At 43.2% G+C, this 21225-nt stretch overlaps 1 protein-coding gene across 9 annotated transcripts in view; it reads right to left on the bottom strand.

Moving 5' to 3' along the window:
- The window catches only part of ZFAND4 (zinc finger AN1-type containing 4), a 43785-nt gene extending 23281 nt beyond the window's left edge, over positions 1-20504 (bottom strand). The window contains exons 1-5 of one of the 9 annotated variants that reach the window (XM_043552302.1): positions 20374-20504; positions 19225-19524; positions 7869-7944; positions 7698-7765; positions 2473-2659 (exon numbers count right to left, since the gene is read on the bottom strand). In XM_043552302.1, coding sequence (XP_043408237.1) covers positions 2473-2659; positions 7698-7765; positions 7869-7944; positions 19225-19408 — 515 coding nt within the window. In that variant the 5' untranslated portion in view covers positions 19409-19524; positions 20374-20504. Of the gene's footprint in view, positions 1-2472; positions 2660-7697; positions 7766-7868; positions 7945-9103; positions 9278-14597; positions 14722-19224; positions 19525-19643; positions 20070-20133 lie in introns of those variants that run through there. The other 8 variants (XM_037904576.2, XM_037904575.2, XM_043552301.1 and 5 more) reach the window with 8 other exon arrangements.
- Between the last annotated feature and the right edge of the window lie 721 nt (positions 20505-21225).

Below are 21225 nucleotides of genomic sequence, written 5' to 3' on the forward strand. Positions count from 1 at the left end.
CCTCGTGGCCTTTCTTTGCTTTTTAGCCAGTACCGGGGATGGCGATCAGTGCCAGTTGCTGCCGGCGGTGCACGCCGCACTGAAGCTACAGCATTTGGAGCAGAATCCGATCTCGTCGGCTCCGAGGCCAGTGTAAGGGCTGACTCCATAACGAGCACTTGGAGACGAATGTTCTGCTCCTTTTTGGTCCGCGGCCTAAAGCTCTTGCAAATGCAACAACTGTCGCTCACGTGGGTTTCCCCTAAACATTTCAGGCAGCTTCTATGGGAATCATTGACTGGCATGGGTTTTTTGCAACAGTCACAAGGTTTGAAGCCCAGGGACCAGGGCATGCCCCATCCCTAGGCTGAGTCCCGTACAGGACTAATTAACTATTTCTAATTTAACACTAAGAGAACTATTAACTATACAACTTTAAACAGCTATACACAACAAATTAGGAAAGCTTGCCAAAGCACCATCACTGGCGGTAGGAAGGAACTGAGGGAGGGGAGAGCCGGTGGCATCCCTTATACCGGCGCATATGCACGCCAGTCCAGAGGGTGCCAGAGTCAGTCACCTACGGATACCAGTGAAGGAAAAACTTCTGGCACCAGTGCATGTGGCGAGCACACACACCTACAACGGAATGGACATGAGCAAGCACTCGAAGAACCACCCTTGCTTTTGCCAACTGACATGCAATCACAAATGGAAGCAGAACAGACAGCTGAACTTTTAACTCAGCTACCAGAAGATTTTAAAGAATTGAGAATGTTTTATTAACAGATTCCTAAATTCTGTGATACTATTAAGTTTGAACAAAAGTTAAGATTTTGTCATTATGTATTACACTGGTGTAGTGCATGTCATCATGTCTCAAGTTGCTGGCCTCCGCACTGGTAGCAGCCTACTACTGAATGTCAGCTAGTAAAGTTAATTTTCCAGTTAAGGTGATAGAGACTTGTAGCTTTGGTGCTGATGGTCTCTAAGTTCTAGCACAGCTGGCTACCTGTGATAGACCTGGTGCCTCAACAGCGTTCATCTAAACAAAACCTATCACTGTAGCTGTCAACAGTACTATTTCAATACTGATCATTTCAGCAAAAAATCCAGCTGCTTGGGTATCGAAGGCAAAACTTGGATAGGATCCTACCACTTCCAGCTGCCAATCTGACTTCTACACGTGACTATGACTTCACTGCAGGATAGGTAAGGAAGAAAAGTTTGGGCTGTGAGGAGAGTGAATGTTTATAAAACTACACATGCAACTTTATATGGAGGGCAAAAAAGTACTGAAGCAACATTTCTTTTGCTCTCAGTTTCCAAGTTTGCTCTCATCAGAGATGGAAATTCTGGATTGCTCTCAGAGGCCAAGTCAGCTTTGTTTCACTTTGTATTGAGAAACAGAGAATATTAGTCAGCATTACTTACATCCTCTGTAGTCTTTCTACTTAGTTAGGACATCCAACTTAAACACTATTTTATATATTTAAATACTAATCGTAGAACCATGGAGTTAGAAGGGACCACAAGGGTTATCAGTCTAGCCAAGATGCAGGATTCATCATGTCTAAACAATCCAAGACAGCTATCCAACATCCTTTCAAAAACCTCCAGTGAAGGAGCTTCAACGACCCCGCTAGGCAGTCTGTTCCATTGTCCTACTGTTCTTAGTTAGGAAGCTTTTCCTGAGATTCAACCTATATCTGCTGTGCTGTAGTTAGGACCCCTTGCCTCTAGTCCTGCCCTCTGTGACAACAAAAAACAACTTTTCTCCATCTTTTTATGGCATCCTTTCAAATATCTGAAGACTGCTATTATGTCCCCCCTTAGTCTCCTCTTTTCCAAACTAAACATACCCAGTTCCTTCAATCTTTGCTCACATGGCTTGCATTCCATCCCTTTGATCATCTTTGTTGCTCGCCTCTGGATCCTTTCCAGTTTCTCTACATCCTTTCTATACACTGGTGACCAAAACCGGACACAGTACTCCAGCTGAAGCCTAACCAGCGCTGAGTAGAGCGATACTATCACCTCCTGTGACTTGCAAGCTATGCCACCGTTAATGAATCCCAAAACTGCATTTGCTTTTTTTGTCACAGCATCACATTGCTGACTCATGTGATCCACCACAACTCCCAGATCCTTCTCAGCAGTGCTGCTGCCAAGCCAGTTATCCTCCATTCAGTGTCTGTGCATTTGGTTTTAATTCCCAAAGTGTAGCACCTTGCCTTTGTTTAATTTTAATTTGTTGTCTACAGCTCAGTTCTCCGATTTATCAAGATCCCTTTGAATTTTAGCTGTATCCTCCAAAGCGTTTGCAATGCCCCTGTCTCCCAGCTTTTATGTCATCTGCAAATCTGGTCAGTAATAGTAATGCTTGTGACAGTCTAAATATTCTTTGGACACAAGTTAAGGAATAACAGCTGAAAAGTTGTACAGCTTTCCCCCCTCTGAAACCAGACATCGAAATCAAAACCCACTTTTTACCTTAAAGATTCAGATAATGGTGTTAAAGTGCCATCCCCCCTGTCTACAACACGGAAGAAATTCAACTGATCTCCTTCCCGGTACACCAAGAAGGTAACTTGTTTGTTGGATGGCCCCTTCTCCCAGACCTCATCTCGACTGGGGTCCATGTATTCAGCCATTTCCCTAATAGGGTCTTCCACAGGAACTATAAGGAGAAAACAGAATGAAAAACAGTCTATTTCAGCATTGAAGTCTAATCCCTCAAAGAGGCTGAGGTAGAATACCTCAGCCTGCATACTGTATTTAAAGAAATCTACAGTGATGGTCTGAAAATGTCACTGATGGAACAGTCTTCAGGAAGAAAACAGTAATCTGTACAACTTGAAGTGTTGAACCTAAAATTAGTTTTTTCAGCCAGCACTCAAACATAAAACACCTGTACAGATGTAGTCCCAGTGGTTCCAAGTCATTTGTGGGAGTGCATTCAAGAATCTGAAGCACTCTAGTACCTGGCTCAAGTTCCCATACCTCTCCCTGCTATGTTTATATCTCAGGGGACTTCAGTGACTGGTGGCGGTTAGCCCAGAGGAGCCAATGGAGCCTCCCTGACTTGACCAGTCTAAATGACAGCTATGAGCCTCTAGCTATCTGAGACAGGGTTTTATCACTCAGCTTCACAAGCACCTCCATTCCTCCTGTCAGAGACATTAAAATCCACATCACAGACACTTTGCAGTCACTCAATGCCTCACTCACTGCTCTTTTTAAAGGGAATTATAGTCACAAGAAGTCCAGTAGCACCTGCTACAACGTTTAGGAAAGCTATGGCATGAATGCTTTGACTACATCATTGTGTGTATTTGGGGACAGCTTAGAGGTAGGGTTATTTTTAAAGCTCAGGTGCCAGAAAGAGTTGACTGGAATGGTAAAAAGCACAGCCTAAAAATGAAGGTGTTTGTTATTATTTCCTATTCATCTGTCTGGTTCTCCGCCCCTTTCCATTACTAGCCCTCTCCCTTTGTTGACTCCTTTTATTGAAGCAGACCCCCACATCACCAGCTCCAAGCAGAGTTTCACATATGGGAAAGGATGGAATGAGATAAATGAGCAGACCATGGGATCCTGCTTAGTTATTGAAGATCTGGCATCAGACCTTTCCTCTCCCTATCAGCCTACAACAGCAGAAGAGAGAAGTTCCGTACACACTGGTGTCTTAGGACAGAAAGCACACCTCTTCCCCAGCACTGCAGTACATGCATAGATGGGGAGCAGGACACAAAAGGAAAAGGCAGACCACACACAGAGGGGCCGTCAGATGTCCAAGGATGGGATAGAAAGACAGAGGAGAAACAAAGTTAGCTGGTTAAGGGTGGAGAATTCTACTAACTAGATTTATAAGTAAAATAAATTAAACTAGCACCACCACCTAGAGAAACTGATAGGAAAACCTTAAATATAAAGTTCCCCCTAAAATATTTCAGAGTAGCAGCCGTGTTAGTCTGTATTCACAAAAAGAACAGGAGTACTTGTGGCACCTTAGAGACTAACAAATTTATTTGAGCATAAGCTTTCGTGAGCATCCGATGAAGTGAGCTGTAGCTCACGGAAGCTTATGCTCAAATAAATTTGTTAGTCTCTAAGGTGCCACAAGTACTCCTTTTCTTTTTTCCTAAACTATTTAAATCTCATTTGAAAGTGAGCAGAGATACAAAGATCAATGAAGTTAGACCCATTTTCGTTTTTTAAACCTTGATTAATTTTCCCATTCTAAAATGAGAAAAAAGAGTGAGGTTAGATTTGATTACTCGAGTCTGAATTAGAGAAAATAATCCCAGCAGAGCTCACTGTGTTTTAAGTATATTGAGCCGAATATTTTTTCTGGCAAAGAGATTAGTTTGGGGGGAATTCTAGCAGAAGCCTGTGAAGTGACTGATGTTTACAACAAAATGCTTTACAGTTTATTTAGAAGGGCGGGAACCATTCTACCTTCAGTTTTGCCAGAGTATGATTAGAGGAAGGAGCACCTTTGGAAATAAAAACTAATGTAATTCTATGAAAATAACTCAACCTACAAGCACTCAGTGACAAGACTAGAGCAGAGTTTTGTAAAACAAGGCATTTTTACAGATATCTATGGTAGATTGTACTTACAGTGACATTGCAATTGAGGTTTCATTATATGAAAGCTCTAAGTGTCAGGCAGATTATTTTTAATTGCCTTTGAAAGTTGAACTCATATAAGCCTGATTAGATGTGAATCCCCTACAATATGAGTAGAAGTTCTCTTCTACAGTGTGCTTTACAAGTGAAAATAGCAAAGGGATTTCCTCACTTTCAGCTTTCATGCCTCTGTGGGTTTTATCACAGAACAATGCTTTTACCTATCCCAGGCGAGGCTGCTGCCCCATCTGTATGTAGTAATAAGCAAAACAGGCATCAGGATGACATGCTGAGGTAACCACTGCTGCAGTTTTAGAGCTGCTATTCAAGGGGCATAGAGATTCTGAAGTCATAAGAGGATGTTTGGTGCATTAATTCTCATGCTCAAACTACGTTGCTCTTCAAACTCAAAGCTATTTCAGAATATTGCTGAAGGGGGCGTTTGCAAAAAGATCTGGATGTCCTAGTATATATGCTTTGCAAGCATGAACTGTTTTCCCACCTTGAACCCCAGCTGTCATTTTGTTGGATAAGAGTCACCTAAAAATTGCAAGGTTCAAAAAGTTTGAAAATTAAAAAGCAAAAACAAATCAGTCCAGGGGTCAGCAACATGTCCGTGGTAAAAATGTTGAGGTTTCTGGTAAATTTTCAAAAAACTGAATGACTGAATGACATAAGCCCCCACAAAGTCCGTCACTAAGTACGGTAATTTTGTCAAGTGTCCGTCACACAACATAGTGGTGCCGACCCCTGAATCAATCTATCACATTTCTAGTTCAGAATCAGTATAGAGGCAGTCCTGTGCACGTATTTTCATTCATGTGCAGCATTCAAAGTGCAGTCCATTCATGAAACTATTTGAAATCAGTAGCTCCACTTTGCTGCCCTCTTCAAAACCCATTCTCCATTTTCACCAATTAAATTTAATATCCTCCTTTTTTGCTTCCTTTTTCACTAGACTATTAAAAATTGAGAACAGTTTACATGCAAACAGATGATGTATTGGGTCATGTGAAATGCAGAAGCTGGCAAGGCCATGCGTTGCCAAAATTACTGCCCTACTCTTCCTTCATGACTAGGGATGCACTACAGAACTTCATATTATTAGCCAAGGATGGACTTTATTAGGATGACTCCTCTAGAGTTCTGCGCAATGTATCTCACCCTGAAAAGTGGATAATAAAACAAAGGGTTAACTTATGTCAGGTTGAGGAAGAACTGCCACTGAAGTAAGCAATGAAGATAATAGAAACAGTCAAATCTCAGGGCTCTGACTAATTTGGAAGGAAAGAAAAAACAAACCTCTTCATAGGGAAGCTAATGTGATCTCAAAGCACGACATGCATTGAAGCAAAGGCTCCCATAATCTCTACACACCAAATAGCTCTGGATTCCTGATACTACTCTTCTCGTCCCATCCTGTCCCCCCGCCCCCTTTTAAAAAAAAAAAAAAAAAAAAAGGGGGATACCGACTTGAAATATAGCCAGTTTTATAAAATGAGTTAGTAACATGTAGCACCCATGTCCCCGCGTTCGACAGACTATACACAAGTGTGCTAAATGAAAAAAGTTAAAGTCCGCATATACTCAATAATAAGCTGGTTCGTTTATAAGCCCACCCCCCACCCCCCCAAGATGGATAAATAAAAATGGAAATTTTTTATGACCCATTCATAAGCCAATCCTATAATTCAAGGGTCAGCAAACTTTGGCTCCAAGGCCATCAGGATAAGCCGCTGGCAGGTCGAAATGGTTTGTTTACCTCGAGCGTCCGCAAGCACGGAGGTAAACCTAAGTTAACAAAGTGTCCCGGCGCACCAGCTGCTTACCCTGACAGGCCGGGACAGCAACTGGTGGGGAATTTTTTTTTTTTTTGGGGTGGGGGGGGTGGGGGGGTGAAGAGAAGCTGCGGGCCAGGGGAGTAACCACCGTGACCACCCCCCACATGACACCATCCCTAGCCCGGGACTCCCACACTCTCCCCATCCCATCCCTTCCCTTCCCATCTTATCTGGGGAGGGCCGGGGAGGATGTCTCTGGCCTGGCTGGAGCTGCCCCGGCAGGCTGGGCAGTGCGGCCGCAGCCTGGTCCAGCAGGCTGGACCAGGTGGCACGGCCACAGCCTGCTCTGGGGGCCGGGGCCGAGTGGCACGGCTGCAGCCGGAGCTGCAGCTGCTTCTAAGGCTGGGGGGAGAGCAGCGTGGTCAGAAGCGGAGAGAGACTGGCCCCGCCTCTTCCCTTCTGGCTCTGCTGGCTGAGCTGCCTCTCCTCGCTCCCTCTGTTGGGGGGAGGGGCTGTGTCCCACCTCTCCCGCTCTGTACCTGTTCATAAGCCGACCCCCTTCGCTGGTGCTTCCCTTTTTTACTAAAAAAAATTCAACTTATGAACGAGTATATACGGTAATTATATTCTAATAACTTTACTAATAATAATCTTAGTGTTATAAACAACACCAGAAAATACATTTTTAGGCAAGCATGATTTTTAAGATGTGTCCCTTTACCAACGCATAATATATTTTCACATTACTCAATTAGGACATGCAGAATTTAGACATTCCAACAGAATGGTAACTTAGCCATGCTAGCTGAGATTTTTCAATGTTAGTTAGGAATTTGGGGATTACAATGGGCATCCAACTCCATAAGTCTCCTTTGGAAATCCCACCATCATGGGTACATATCTATTCCAACATTTCTAATTAAATTTATAGATTAGTACTGTATTGTATCATTAAATTTATACTGTAAGACATGCAGTTCAAGATATGTAAGGCAGCCATGTCAATAGTTTTATAACAATATTCACTTTTCAACATCTAATCCAACTTCACATCAAGAGTTTCCTTTAGGCTAATGGGTTTGGGCTAATGGCTCTTAAAACCACAAAAATATGACAAATGAAAGATGGGTGAACAGACCCTTACATATTCCTCAAAGATCTTCCAATTCCTTTACAATCAAAGTCCATTCAGCCAAAAAGCTTGGCTAAAGTACCATGGTCTAGAGTTACGAGTACTTGTGTAAGAGTCTTTATTAGACTGTCTTGATGCTTCACATGAAACCAACACAAACTTGCACCTACCTCTTCTAGTGTTAATAGGCCCACCTCGCATAGCCAGTACCAGCTTCAAAGTGCAACCTTCTGAAATGCTGCGAATAGTCAATAAAAAAGGTGAAGTTTTGTAGTACTCTCAGTTTCCAATAGTAATAGTTATATTTGGAACAGTTTGTTTTAGTTTTATCTTACACTCACTTGTAATCATTCAAGCAATAGTCATCCTCCAACTCCACATTATTCCAAATTAAGTGCTGCTGAGAGACAGGAATACCTTCAAAAAGACAACATTAAAAATCAGTCAATTAGTATAACATCACTGTAGAATCTTCTTCAGAGAGACTAAAAAAATGGTTGACTTTTCCAGCCACACCACTTGCCAGACGTTATCCACGCATTTAAATACATTGCGAGGGCTACAACTTTAGACTAAAGAGCTACCACCCATAGTTAGGGTTTGTCTATACTGCAAGTTGAGGTGTACTGCAACTCAGGGAAGCACACCCATACAATTAGACCAGGCTCCACCAGTTTGCAGTATTTTTACTTCTGTGTCTGTAAAATCTGAACTTTCAGATTCTGGTGCAGTATCCACGGCTGTGCAAAATTTGCACTGCAAACACTCAAAGGTCTGTTTTTTAAACTACAGAAACACTTTACTAGTCTTATGTCTGGTAAAGCTCGTTATTAAACCACACCAACATTTTAGGACAAATTTGACATGACAGCATATTATTAGAAGGAAACAGGGTTGAAATGCTGAAGAGCAGCAGTGTAGATGAGGTCTGTGTTTTGCACTGGAAATTACAGAAATTCACTTCCTGGCTAACTTTATTTTCCCTCCATGCATATGGACAACTCACTTATTGGTTGGCACTCATTTAAAGCAAACTGTGCAGAGCTCAGTAATGACCCTTTATACCCTCCTAAAAGGAGGGTGACAATTTCTAGTCTTGATTTCTTGGGTAGACTCACAACCAGACTCAGGTTTGAAAGGAAAAATATTTTTAATCGGCAAGTTATTTAAGACTGAGAGGTAGATAGTCAAAGGCACAAATCACAGTTAGGGTGTTGGTCTGTCTGCTGGGCCTTTGAAAATTAACAAAGTGTCAGGTGGAAGCAATTCTGTCCAAATGACCCACACAAAGTACAGTACATTTTAAGACTTCATTAAAAACTTTCTACAAATAATGTAAGTAGAATGAAACTATATGGAAGTCACAGACTGCCTGCCTGCAGGAGAGGTGTAAACACTAACCTTCGTGCTGAGGTACAAGGGTCATTGCACTGGACGCAAAAAGCTAGTACTCCCTAATGCATGCAAATACCTCCCAAAACACAGCAGTGAAGAATCCTTAGCTTTTGCATCTCTGTTGCTCCTATACATATTCCTTTCTTAGTGGCCTAGTAAGGTGGAAACAGAAAAATCATACCCATTGTATGGTTTGCGCTCCTGCTGGCACTAGTAAGATTCCTTCAGAGGACAATTAACACACTGAGAAAGAGTTACTTGGCCTTATGAATGAATGATGTTTATCCAAATGGCTCTTCATAGCCGAACACTAAAATTACATTGTAGTATGTACACTTCCCTTCATCCTCTAAGACACTGAAAATTGAGTTGTGCTGTGACAGAAGAAATATGGAAGAGGATGCTGTTCTTGTATACAACTGATAGAGTAAAGAGAGGTGCAATTACTCCTTGGCAGGATCGAGTGATTTAAATCTGACAAAATCAGGCTGAGGCTCTGTTTGAAAATATGCGATACTGCAACTTTAGATTATAATTTAAATTCATTATAAATTATAAACACTGTTTTAAAATGCTACTATTGGGAGAGTCTTTTTTAAATTTTACAGAACTGCTATAAGCAAACCACAAAACACTGAAAGTTGAGACCCTTATCCTGAAAACACTTACGCAGGTACTTACTAATTTTAGTCCCATGGTCAGTGGGACCACTAAAAGTTAAGCATGAACATGAGTATTTGGAGCATCAGGGGCTAAAACTGTATTTAATAAAATATTCTTCTCTTTATGACATAAAATCTCTTATTCCATTTTGTTTTGTGCTAACAATGTAATGTTACTTAGACTTTCAATACATTACAATTATTGTTTCTTTTTTTTTTGCACACAGGCCAAAGTTTGCAAAAACAGGGGCCTACGGGTGCAATTTTCAAAAACATCTAAGAGACGTAGGAACACAAGGGCCATGAACTTCAAACTGCAAATCCTGAAGGAAGACTATCGGCTGCTGAAACATTTCAGCTTTCTTCACCTGAGGAAGTTCAATATACTGTATAGGAAGGTGATACTGATTAGCAATACTGCATGGTCTATTTGCTTATCAATTTGGTGTCTGAGTTTATGATGGTCAGGCTGTTAATGAAGCCACGGACTTAGTCTCTGTCTGCATACAGCAACACTTTGAGTGTGAAACTTTTTAATAGGAAAAAATAGTAAAATCTGAAATTCTACTTGCAATTAGGAAGCTACAAAACATTCACTTTAGCAATTTAAGACTATAGAACAGGAAATAAAGAACTAGCAGCATGGAAATGAGTAAAAATTATTTTTTAACGATGATTTTAAATCATCCTGCTTCATTGTCAAATTCAGCCCTCAGTTTCAGCCATGAGTAAACGATAAGTGTGCATGTTCGTAAATGAAGGCAAATTTTGGCACAATGTGGATAAGACTCACTATGACCACAAAGAGGAACATCAGAGGGTTAGTGTACATAAGCATTCTCAATCTTTGTAGATCTTGATGGATGAGAAGTTACTAAGTGACTAGTAATTAGAGCTCCACATGAACTTTCTAATGATTAGCTTTTTTAATATAGAGAGCGAGAGAGAGAATTTTGCAATTTAAACAGATAGAAGCACAATGATCATAACAAGGTGAGAAAAAGTAGCAAGTTTGCCAGCTACAGGCAATTTGTAAGAAATTGATCTTTTCCTTACTATACATTTTTGGCCTACAATAATATCACCAAACAAAAAACTTTACATTATGTTGTAGTTTACATAACATTTGTTCTTAATTTGCTTAATCCTAACACTTCAAATATTTGAAGCAGATCATAAGTAGTTTCTATTGACCTTTGTATGAAGGATAACAGAAAAATACAACGCCTGCATGTAACAGTGAAGAGAAATTTTCCTTTTTTGGTGATAAAAGCCTCAAATATTTTATAATTCATAAGAGCCATTTCTTCGCAGTTTCAGTAAAACAACAGATACGAAATACACCGAAATTACACCTGGTAATTCTAATGTCTGTATGCCCAATACTCCATTTACTTGTATATTCCAATACTTAAAAGTGAGGGTATAGAATAGTGTAATACAATAGGAGTTCTTAGTAATGTTTGCTTGATAACCTAGAGTACACTAAGTGACCGAGGAGGATACAACTGGCATCAACTATGCATGATATCCAGTTATGACACTATAGGACCCCAAACTCACCACCTCCACAGAGCTCTTGTTATGGAACACTGCACAATGTCTGTGATAAACTGCAGCAAGATACAACTTCCATAACTTAGTTTTTAAAGTGATCTTGCCCAGGTATGTGTAATTTTAATACTACATTGTTTAAGAGCAGGAAGAATGGTTATCAACATTAATCAAATATCTTGTAAGATCTGCCTAATATTTTGAAAAATATAAGCTGCAAAATATTATGATACAGCAGAATGGTTTGGAACAGTAAAGACAGATCATGGTAAGACATAAATACCAGTAAAACTGGGTTGAGCAGAGATGTCACACTTTCGTGAGCAGTTATTCACTAAAAAAGTGATAAAATGACATATCATCTCAATGACTCTGGATATCGACAATATGGGTTTTTCCTAGCTGCCATCCCTGTAAACTCACCCAGCAAACTGAAAGTCAAGCTGACTTCTCTGATTTCTGCATCACCAAGATAGACTGCGAGGGCAGAATTTGGCCCATAGATTTACAACCCGTGCATACTGAGGCTGCACAAGTGTATCTGAGGAAAGACTTTGGCCCTCAAACTGGAATTTAGTCAACAATTATGTTTGATGCACATATGAGAATAGAATCAAGCTCTTAATATCATAGCACTGCAGTCAACACACCTAGCAAGAGTTGAGAACACAACAGGGCATGAACAGGGCACAAAAGAGCCGGTCGGTATGTTTGCTGTTGCTACAGGGCCTAGTGCGCAGTTCTGAAGCGGAGCTCACATTTTGGAGCAACTGTCACAATTTTTTTAAAAATAAACTATGAACTACAAGTAATGTCCCCATCAGGTTATGGAAGGGGTCGCTTCTATCCCTTCAACATTAGAAGCTGCCAACAAATTTGTACGTCAGCCAGAAAAAAAGGCATGAAATGACATTAGCGCAGTGCCCACTTGAAATCTGTCAAAGTCACCTATGAAGGAGACACATTCACATGATAGAGCAACAAATGCCTTTTCTTCAGCTGGCTATTTAATAATTGGTCACATTTAAAGTCTACAGCATGAGCAAAAGCAAACACAAAAACAAGCTGGCAAAAACCAGTGAGTCCTTCTGCAGTAAAACAGTTTTCAACTTAACGTTTCTGATTACACAGTCTTTATTGTCTGAATTTGTCATGGTTTTGTCTGCCTTCAGGGGGTGATTTCCAATTACTTTGATAAACTGATAGATCATTTGTTACAAAATGTTCTTTTGCAACAAATGATCTAACTTGACTCCTACAGAGTCAGAAATATTTTTCATTCTTCTTAAGATGACAGTACTTTTTTTGGTGCGGGATGCTGAAAAGAAAATAATTTTACTGTTTGCAATAACGGACGCACAGACACTCATTTTTATGCTGTTTCCTATAAATCCTACATTTAAAATGCAAATAAAGTAGCATCCATTTCTGTAGGTTCATATACAAGGAAAACTGAATTAGGTGTCCTTTTGCAGGATTGTAGTTTATCTTCTATGAGGAGACAAATCTGCATACAGACTCAGAATATAAAACTGACAATGATCATGAGGATCACACAGAGCCACCTCCTCCTATGAAGCATGTGGCCCTGCTAGTGGGCAGTTCTAATCGGTACTGAACAAGTAGGGCTCAGCTATGTCTCAAGGTTGCATCAGCTCAGCTGGTCAATTGGAGCTCAGGGGAGGGGGTGAAAGCAAATTCAGGTTTTGCCTCTCTCCAAACATCTACTGCGGCTCCAAATGACAACCTGCTCTGCAAGAGCCAGGGAAGCAATCCAGGTCCTCTCCTGGCCTCTCTGCCCTCAAAAGCAGAGGGCATAATTTACATTTCTATACAGCACACTATCATTTTCTCCCCTCTTGGAGCCAGCCTGTCAGAGACAGCCCCTGAAGTTCAATCCCATTCTGTCTCACTACATCTTCCAGGTTTCCTTAGTGTACCTACTTTAACATGCCAGAAACATCTCCTCCACCCCACAACATGTGGATCAGGAAACAGATTTGTATTCAGTGCTGTAACTAAATAGTCTGTTCCCTTTTTTATTATTATTATTCCACCTTGCATTTTATTACCCCAAATATTCCTCTGAAGGTCAATCTATACAACTGGAACTTTCAACACATATTTGCAAAACCCTCCTCCAGGTAGGACTATCTGCTGGAAGAAGTCCTTGTAGAATATTAATTGACTTTTTAACATTTACTGTCCCTGACCGAAGATGTTGAGTTGGCAAAGCATTCTTTGCTTTGCCTAGGAGATCCTATCTACACTGGGGAAAATTTTTCCAAAAATGCAAGCCAGTTTTAAACCCTCTTACAGCAAGAGGCATAAACAAGATTCCAGCAGCCAGAACTACTTTCTACAGAGGATATAAACCCCAGCACAGGCAGTACCACCACTTCCAGTGGTGGAGCTTGCCTCTGCAAGAAACCAGAGTAAGCTGCAGAGTTCAATCCACTCCCACTGCTTGCTTTTCAACTGAAATCAATTCTGTGACATCACAATACGTTGCTGTAAAAGTAACCACCCGTTGATCACGACTTTAAGTGGTAAGGAACAAGACTGATGCTGTTTATATGTCATGCACTTGTGATACAGAATATGAAGAGAACTTGAGGAAACATATTTCTAAAAAGAACATTTATAAAAGGTAGATCCAAAAAAGAGAATCGTGATCTCAAATACTGGCAGGTAAAAACAGGAAAAATTGTTCTGTATTTTGCCTTAAGGAAAGACAACTATGGGCTGAGGGGTGACTTTACAAATGTAAAAGGTTCACTTGCGGGGCCATTAGAGGGAGCTGGGTAGGGATCACTTTCAGTCCAACAGCAACAGAAGAGATAACCAATCATTCCAGTCTCCGCAGTATGTTTTCAGTAAAAGAATTCATATTTACGATTTCATTGTATTGCAGTCCAAAATCTTACCACTTTATGATCACTTTGCTTGTGTTAAGTCTTGATCTACATCTACAGAGTGATTTATTGTCATGTCCATGATCATCAATCAATATGCTGTTTCTTAAAAACCCTAGCATGCTACCTTAATGTACAATTTCTGCAGGAAGTGAAACTGATGTGGTGCAGGTTGCTGCTGATGGTAGTCCTATTCTGAGGAAGACTGACTATGAGAGCATTTAAATTCTTATGCCATTGCTATCACAGACAAATGAGGCTCTCTTTTTCACTACAGCATCTGCAAAGTCTCATTAAATGGAACGGTTCTGGGTGAAGCAAGAATCCAGGTTACCACTGCCTTGAAGATAATCAAGTGTGTTTTGCTAGGACAAGTTTGAATCTTTGCATATAAGTTTGCTGTGATGTGCATGGGCCAGACTGCATGTGTGGGAACAGATCTGTGGCTAAAAGGCATGACCACCACATCAGCTCTGGTTGAGCTTCAAGCAGTTTCACACGCACAGAGGGTTTAGATGTGCTAGAGGAACTTTGGGGCTCTTACCTGTTATCAAAGTTTACCTGTGCTCTTCATACCTGGTTAAATCAGCAGAGAGGTGTTGGGGCTGTTCTTGGTGAGATATCCAGCTTTCTTAAAGCAGACATCAACTATTTCCACGTCCCTAAACCTGCCCAAGAAGGTCAGATTATGAAATAGGGAGCAGGAAAGTGGCTTTGGCAGCATTTGAAATATTCATATTTACTTGGTCCCCATCTGCCTGTTTTCAGGCCTGGTTACAGTGTAGACAATGCACTGGTGTCTCCTGATAATACAGCAACGGACAAAAGAACAGTTTTCTTTGCTAGTTTTTAATTCCGCCAGCAGCATTTGTTATAGTTGACCATTGTTGGGTGCAGACCTTGCATGGAAATTGTTAACGTGATTCTGTATTTCCCTCACAGAAATCCCACAGATTCTGTATTTCCTTCTCAGAGATCCTGACCTACACAATAGCATGGGGTAATTACTTGCCTGTAACTTACATGCAAAACTTACACTTACAGTGTAAGATGGGATGTTTCACCATGGCATTCTATTTTCATGTACTAGCTGATCAACTGCAAGTCAGGAAAAATTGCCTATCTGCCCCTACACAGCACATTGGGGAGGATCTTGGGGTCTTTTAGCCCCACCCAGGAACACTAAGCCATACAAGTGATTTTCAGAGATGAGCACTGGTGGACTTCTGTGTCTTTCACATTTTTGTGGAGTGTATTTATCCGTAATTTAAAGCCTATACAATCAGATCCATTATTCAGGAACGTCAAGCAGTTTACCACTTTCCCACTCTGAGAAGTGCAACTTGTAAATCATAAAGTTCAAGTAAGTGGTACTATTTTTAACGATAACACAACCTTTAGTGACAGTCAAATTCTCATTGTGATCCTCCCACAAGTTAGACATGCCTAGCGCAATATGCCTATTCCCTAGCCTCCAGATTTTTTCTGCAGGAAATTCAAGCTCCTTTTCCTCACCACCTTCAAGGACTTCTACAGATTTCCATTTTCCTTACTCCTCTTTCTCCCTATGCACCACCAGCTCTGCTCACCTTAATATGCTATTTCCTTCTTCCACTTACAGCTCCAGAACTTTTCCTTACATACTGCCTCCCCTTTTCCTCCTCTTCTTGGAGCAGCTCTCCTGCTCCTGTGCATTAAGCAACTGGACTCCCAGCAGAAGCAGTATGTCTCAGTCAAGGGAGATCATGTGATAAGCATAGTGACTATCAATGTAGGTGACATATTCAAAGTGGATGCTGGTGGAAGTGAGCAGCTTCTTTGTCCTACTTGGCATTTGAAGGTGCAACCAAAAGAAAGACCAAATGTGGAGGTGGGAGATCTTATTTATGGTCAATTCACTGTAGCCAATAAAGACACGGAACCAGAGATGGTCTGTATAGACAACAGTGGAACAGCGAATGGAATGGGAGTAACTGGACTCCCTTCCCCCAAATCCCTTAACTCACTTGATTTCAGGAAAGCAGACTTCGACTCCCTCAGGGAACAGATGGCCAGGATCCCCTGGGGGACTAACATGAAGGGGAAGGGAGTCCAGGAGAGCAGGCTGTATTTCAAGGAATCCCTGTTGAGGTTACAGGGACAAACCATCCCGATGAGTCGAAAGAATAGTAAATATGGCAGGCGACCAGCTTGGCTTAATGGTGAAATCCTAGCGGATCTTAAACATAAAAAAGAAGCTTACAAGAAGTGGAAGGTTGGACATATGACCAGGGAAGAGTATAAAAATATTGCTCGGGCATGTAGGAAAGATATCAGGAGGGCCAAATCGCACCTGGAGCTGCAGCTAGCAAGAGATGTCAAGAGTAACAAGAAGGGTTTCTTCAGGTATGTTGGCAACAAGAAGAAAGCCAAGGAAAGTGTGGGCCCCTTACTGAATGAGGGAGGCAACCTAGTGACAGAGGATGTGGAAAAAGCTAATGTACTCAAGGCTTTTTTTGCCTCTGTTTTCACTAACAAGGTCAGCTCCCAGAGTGCTGCGCTGGGCATCACAAAATGGGGAAGAGATGGCCAGCCCTCTGTGGAGATAGAGGTGGTTAGGGACTATTTAGAAAAGCTGGATGTGCACAAGTCCATGGGGCCGGACGAGTTGCATCCGAGAGTGCTGAAGGAATTGGCGGCTGTGATTGCAGAGCCCTTGGCCATTATCTTTGAAAACTCGTGGCGAACGGGGGAAGTCCCGGATGACTGGAAAAAGGCTAATGTAGTGCCAATCTTTAAAAAAGGAAAGAAGGAGGATCCTGGGAACTACAGGCCAGTCAGCCTCACCTCAGTCCCTGGAAAAATCATGGAGCAGGTCCTCAAAGAATCAATCCTGAAGCACTTACATGAGAGGAAAGTGACCAGGAACAGTAAGCATGGATTCACCAAGGGAAGGTCATGCCTGACTAATCTAATCGCCTTTTATGATGAGATTACTGGTTCTGTGGATGAAGGGAAAGCAGTGGATGTATTGTTTCTTGACTTTAGCAAAGCTTTTGACACGGTCTCCCACAGTATTCTTGTCAGCAAGTTAAGGAAGTATGGGCTGGATGAATGCACTATAAGGTGGGTAGAAAGCTGGCTAGATTGTCGGGCTCAACGGGTAGTGATCAATGGCTCCATGTCTAGTTGGCAGCCGGTGTCAAGTGGAGTGCCCCAGGGGTCGGTCCTGGGGCCGGTTTTGTTCAATATCTTCATAAATGATCTGGAGGATGGTGTGGATTGCACTCTCAGCAAATTTGCGGATGATACTAAACTGGGAGGAGTGGTAGATACGCTGGAGGGGAGGGATAGGATACAGAAGGACCTAGACAAATTGGAGGATTGGGCCAAAAGAAATCTGATGAGGTTCAATAAGGATAAGTGCAGGGTCCTGCACTTAGGATGGAAGAATCCAATGCACCGCTACAGACTAGGGACCGAATGGCTAGGCAGCAGTTCTGCGGAAAAGGACCTAGGGGTGACAGTGGACGAGAAGCTGGATATGAGTCAACAGTGTGCCCTTGTTGCCAAGAAGGCCAATGGCATTTTGGGATGTATAAGTAGGGGCATAGCGAGCAGATCGAGGGACGTGATCGTTCCCCTCTATTCGACACTGGTGAGGCCTCATCTGGAGTACTGTGTCCAGTTTTGGGCCCCACACTACAAGAAGGATGTGGATAAATTGGAGAGAGTCCAGCGAAGGGCAACAAAAATGATTAGGGGTCTAGAGCACATGACTTATGAGGAGAGGCTGAGGGAGCTGGGATTGTTTAGTCTACGGAAGAGAAGAATGAGGGGGGATTTGATAGCTGCTTTCAACTACCTGAAAGGGGGTTCCAAAGAGGATGGCTCTAGACTGTTCTCAATGGTAGCAGATGACAGAACGAGGAGTAATGGTCTCAAGTTGCAATGGGGGAGGTTTAGATTGGATATTAGGAAAAACTTTTTCACTAAGAGGGTGGTGAAACACTGGAATGCGTTACCTAGGGAGGTGGTAGAATCTCCTTCCTTAGAGGTTTTTAAGGTCAGGCTTGACAAAGCCCTGGCTGGGATGATTTAACTGGGAATTGGTCCTGCTTCGAGCAGGGGGTTGGACTAGATGACCTTCTGGGGTCCCTTCCAACCCTGATATTCTATGATTCTATGATTTGGCTAGCATTCTGCCACACACATATTTACTCTCCACCACCATACTTGGCAAAGATGAGAAAAACAAAAAACAAAAACAAAAAACCACACATACACAAACCTCTTCCTCCACTCGTCATACAACCCATATCCCCACATCCTCCACATGAGATTTAAGAACTTATGAAGTCTACTTAAGGCCTTATATACATGAAGGAAATTCACATCTGTATAGCTACATCGGTGTAGTTACACTGGTAAAAACTCCTAATGTAGACATGCTAAACTGGCACAAAATGGGGCTTACAACAGCACAGCTGACTTTGGTACTGGTGCAAATCCCTCTGTATACCGGTGTTGTGCAGTCTACGTTAGTATTTACACTGGTGCAAAGCCACTGGATTTAGGTGCACCAGTGCAAATTTTCATGGAGGTAGATTTAATCCTTAGAGTTAGGCCTCCTGGGAGTGAGGCCGTACTTCACATGATGCGTTAGATTTAATAATTAACAATAAGTCCCCATCCACTGAATAAAGTCTTTACATACTGGAGAATAAGATCAGCATAAAAGGTGTTTTAACTTCAACACATGCAGCAAATGTCACTTTAAGAAAAAGCAGAGTCCAACTCCTGACTATACCTAGAAACAGTTAGTGAACTACAGGCAAGACAAATCAGCAGCTTCTTCACATTAAAACTCTAGTATGTGAACCAAAAAGTTGTGTCTAAAATAATCCTCTGACACAGTGAATAATATTTCCAAAAAAGGAGAAATTGTGATAAACTGTGCCCTTATAATACCTTAGCAGGATGTACAAAAACAAAGAGGAGTAAATTACAAGAAATGTCAGAAGTCTCTTTAAACCAGAGGTTACTAAACCATTTATGTACAGCATCACCCAATTAAATTAATTCCCTATCCTGATCTTCAGCACAATTATAATTAAGGGTCATTTGCAAATTGACTTTTCCTTTAAAATGATAGACAATGTGCTGACTTTATAAAGGAGAGAGACAAGTACCTTCCAATCTTTGAATTTTAGCTTTCACGGAAATCACGGTTTCAAAGGGAGCCACTCGCAGCTCAAAGCACGTTCCTGTAAGCGTCTCAATAAAGAGCTCCATAGTTTCATAAAAAGGAAGTTTGTAGTGAAACGGTCCCACGTTATCATCATTGAAAAAAGGAGGTTCTTTCTTGTTGGCCATTACAAAGGATTTACAAATTCCTTGTGGAAAGATTAGTTTGGAAACGTCGCAGACAACTGTGTTCCAGCTTTGAAAACTGGTAACGCGTATTGCTGTTCATGTTTCAAATGTTGCACCTAAGGAGAACACAAGGGCAGTTTCAGCAATGGCAGGATGCGCTCTTTGGCAAACAAATCGCTCGCTGCTGACTTTTAAACACAAGGAATCATTAAATAAACTGGTGGTTAAAACCCACAAGGCAGGCAGCCGGGCGGTGAGAGAGAAGCGTAACAGTGCTAGGTTAGCAACACCACCGGAGATAAAGCTCTAGCTCCGGGAGCGGGACGGGGTCACAACAGCCCCTCCACGAGGTGTGCCTAGCACGTGCCGAGGAAGCGCCCATCCCCCTGGTGCCAGTGTTGACCCCGGCCCCAGCCGAGGAGGGCGGTGCTCGCTCCGCGCACGCAGAGCCCCGGGCGGGCTCCTAACAGCAGGGCGAGAGCCCTGCCTTGAAGGGCGCCCGGGCAGATCGCCTCCTGGGCCCCGCGCCGCCCGGCTCCGTGGGGGCTGCGGGGCCCCGCGGGCTGGGCCGGGCCGGGCGAGGCGCCTGCAAACAAAGGAGACTGCGATCCCTGCCGGGCGGCCCCGGGCGCTGCGCAGCTCCCCGCCCCGCCAGGAGAGCGGCCCCGGGGGCGGGGCAGGCGGGCGGGGCGGGCCCCGGTGGGGGAGGGGGGTCGGGGTCTCACCTGCCGCAGCCGCCAGGCCCGCGCGCGGGGTAGCGGGAGATGAGCGCCAGGCCCCGCCCACCGCTCCTCACGGGAACCCGCCGCCGGCCCTGGGCGCCCTCATGGAGGAGCTGCCGCCGGGAGAAGGGGACAGACAGGGAGGGGGAGCCACCCCCTCCGCCTGCGCCGCCGCTGTCGCTAGCTCCCTGAGCCACCACCGCGCCTACCTATCCTTTGTGACATCCCCTCCCTCCCACTGACCAATGAGGCGGCCGTTCTTACAACCGCTGCCCAATCACGTCGCCACAGGGGCAGTGCTTCTGTAACCAGCAGGAGCGGGTGTCCGCCAGGCCTTAGCGCTTCCTGCTCTCTGCTTGTTGTGGTCGTTACGAGGGGAGGGGAGGGGAGGGGAAAGGAGGAGGAGGAGGAGGAGGACCCGGATGCAGCCTCTCCCTCGCTGGCAGTAGGCACGTGACGCCGTTCTAACTTGGTTGCCTCAGGGGCTGATGGGAAAGGTAGTTTCAATGGTGCCAGGCTGGGTAGAGCGGGCGGTTATATGGGAAATCGACCACTTCCACCTCTCCCCACCCCACACACACGCCTTCTACCCGCAATAATTAAGCAATGCCCATAGCCAGCTGTTCGGGCAGAGCTCTTTGCTCCTATGTCATCAGCCCCTGCTTCATAGGGGAATAGGTACCAGATATAACCACACTGCTCTAAGGCGCTGAACCTTTAGGGACAAGCACTCTCACCCTTACCCCCTCTTCAGACAAAACGCAGCATGTGATTTACAAAAAAAAAGTTTGGCTCTGCTGCGGTTCAAGCTCTTCTTCACTGCCATGAAGGACTGAAATGTGGGGTGTTGGGGGTTGTTTTATTTCAGTCAAAGCACAAACTCTCTAATCATAGGAGTGGAAGGGACCTTAAGAGGTCATCTAGTCCAGGCCCCCCTCCACTCTTGGCAGGACTAAGTATTATCTTTCATAGGCCACCCAACACCAGAACCTAAGGTTAAGAAAAACATAGGAACATAAGCTACAAAGAAAAGGCACGGTGCTGCTATTATACTAGGGTGACCAGATGTCCTGCTTTTATAGAGACAGTCCTGAT

The sequence above is a fragment of the Chelonia mydas genome, chromosome 7 (assembly GCF_015237465.2).
Source record: "Chelonia mydas isolate rCheMyd1 chromosome 7, rCheMyd1.pri.v2, whole genome shotgun sequence".
NCBI classification, from domain to species: Eukaryota; Metazoa; Chordata; order Testudines; family Cheloniidae; genus Chelonia; species Chelonia mydas.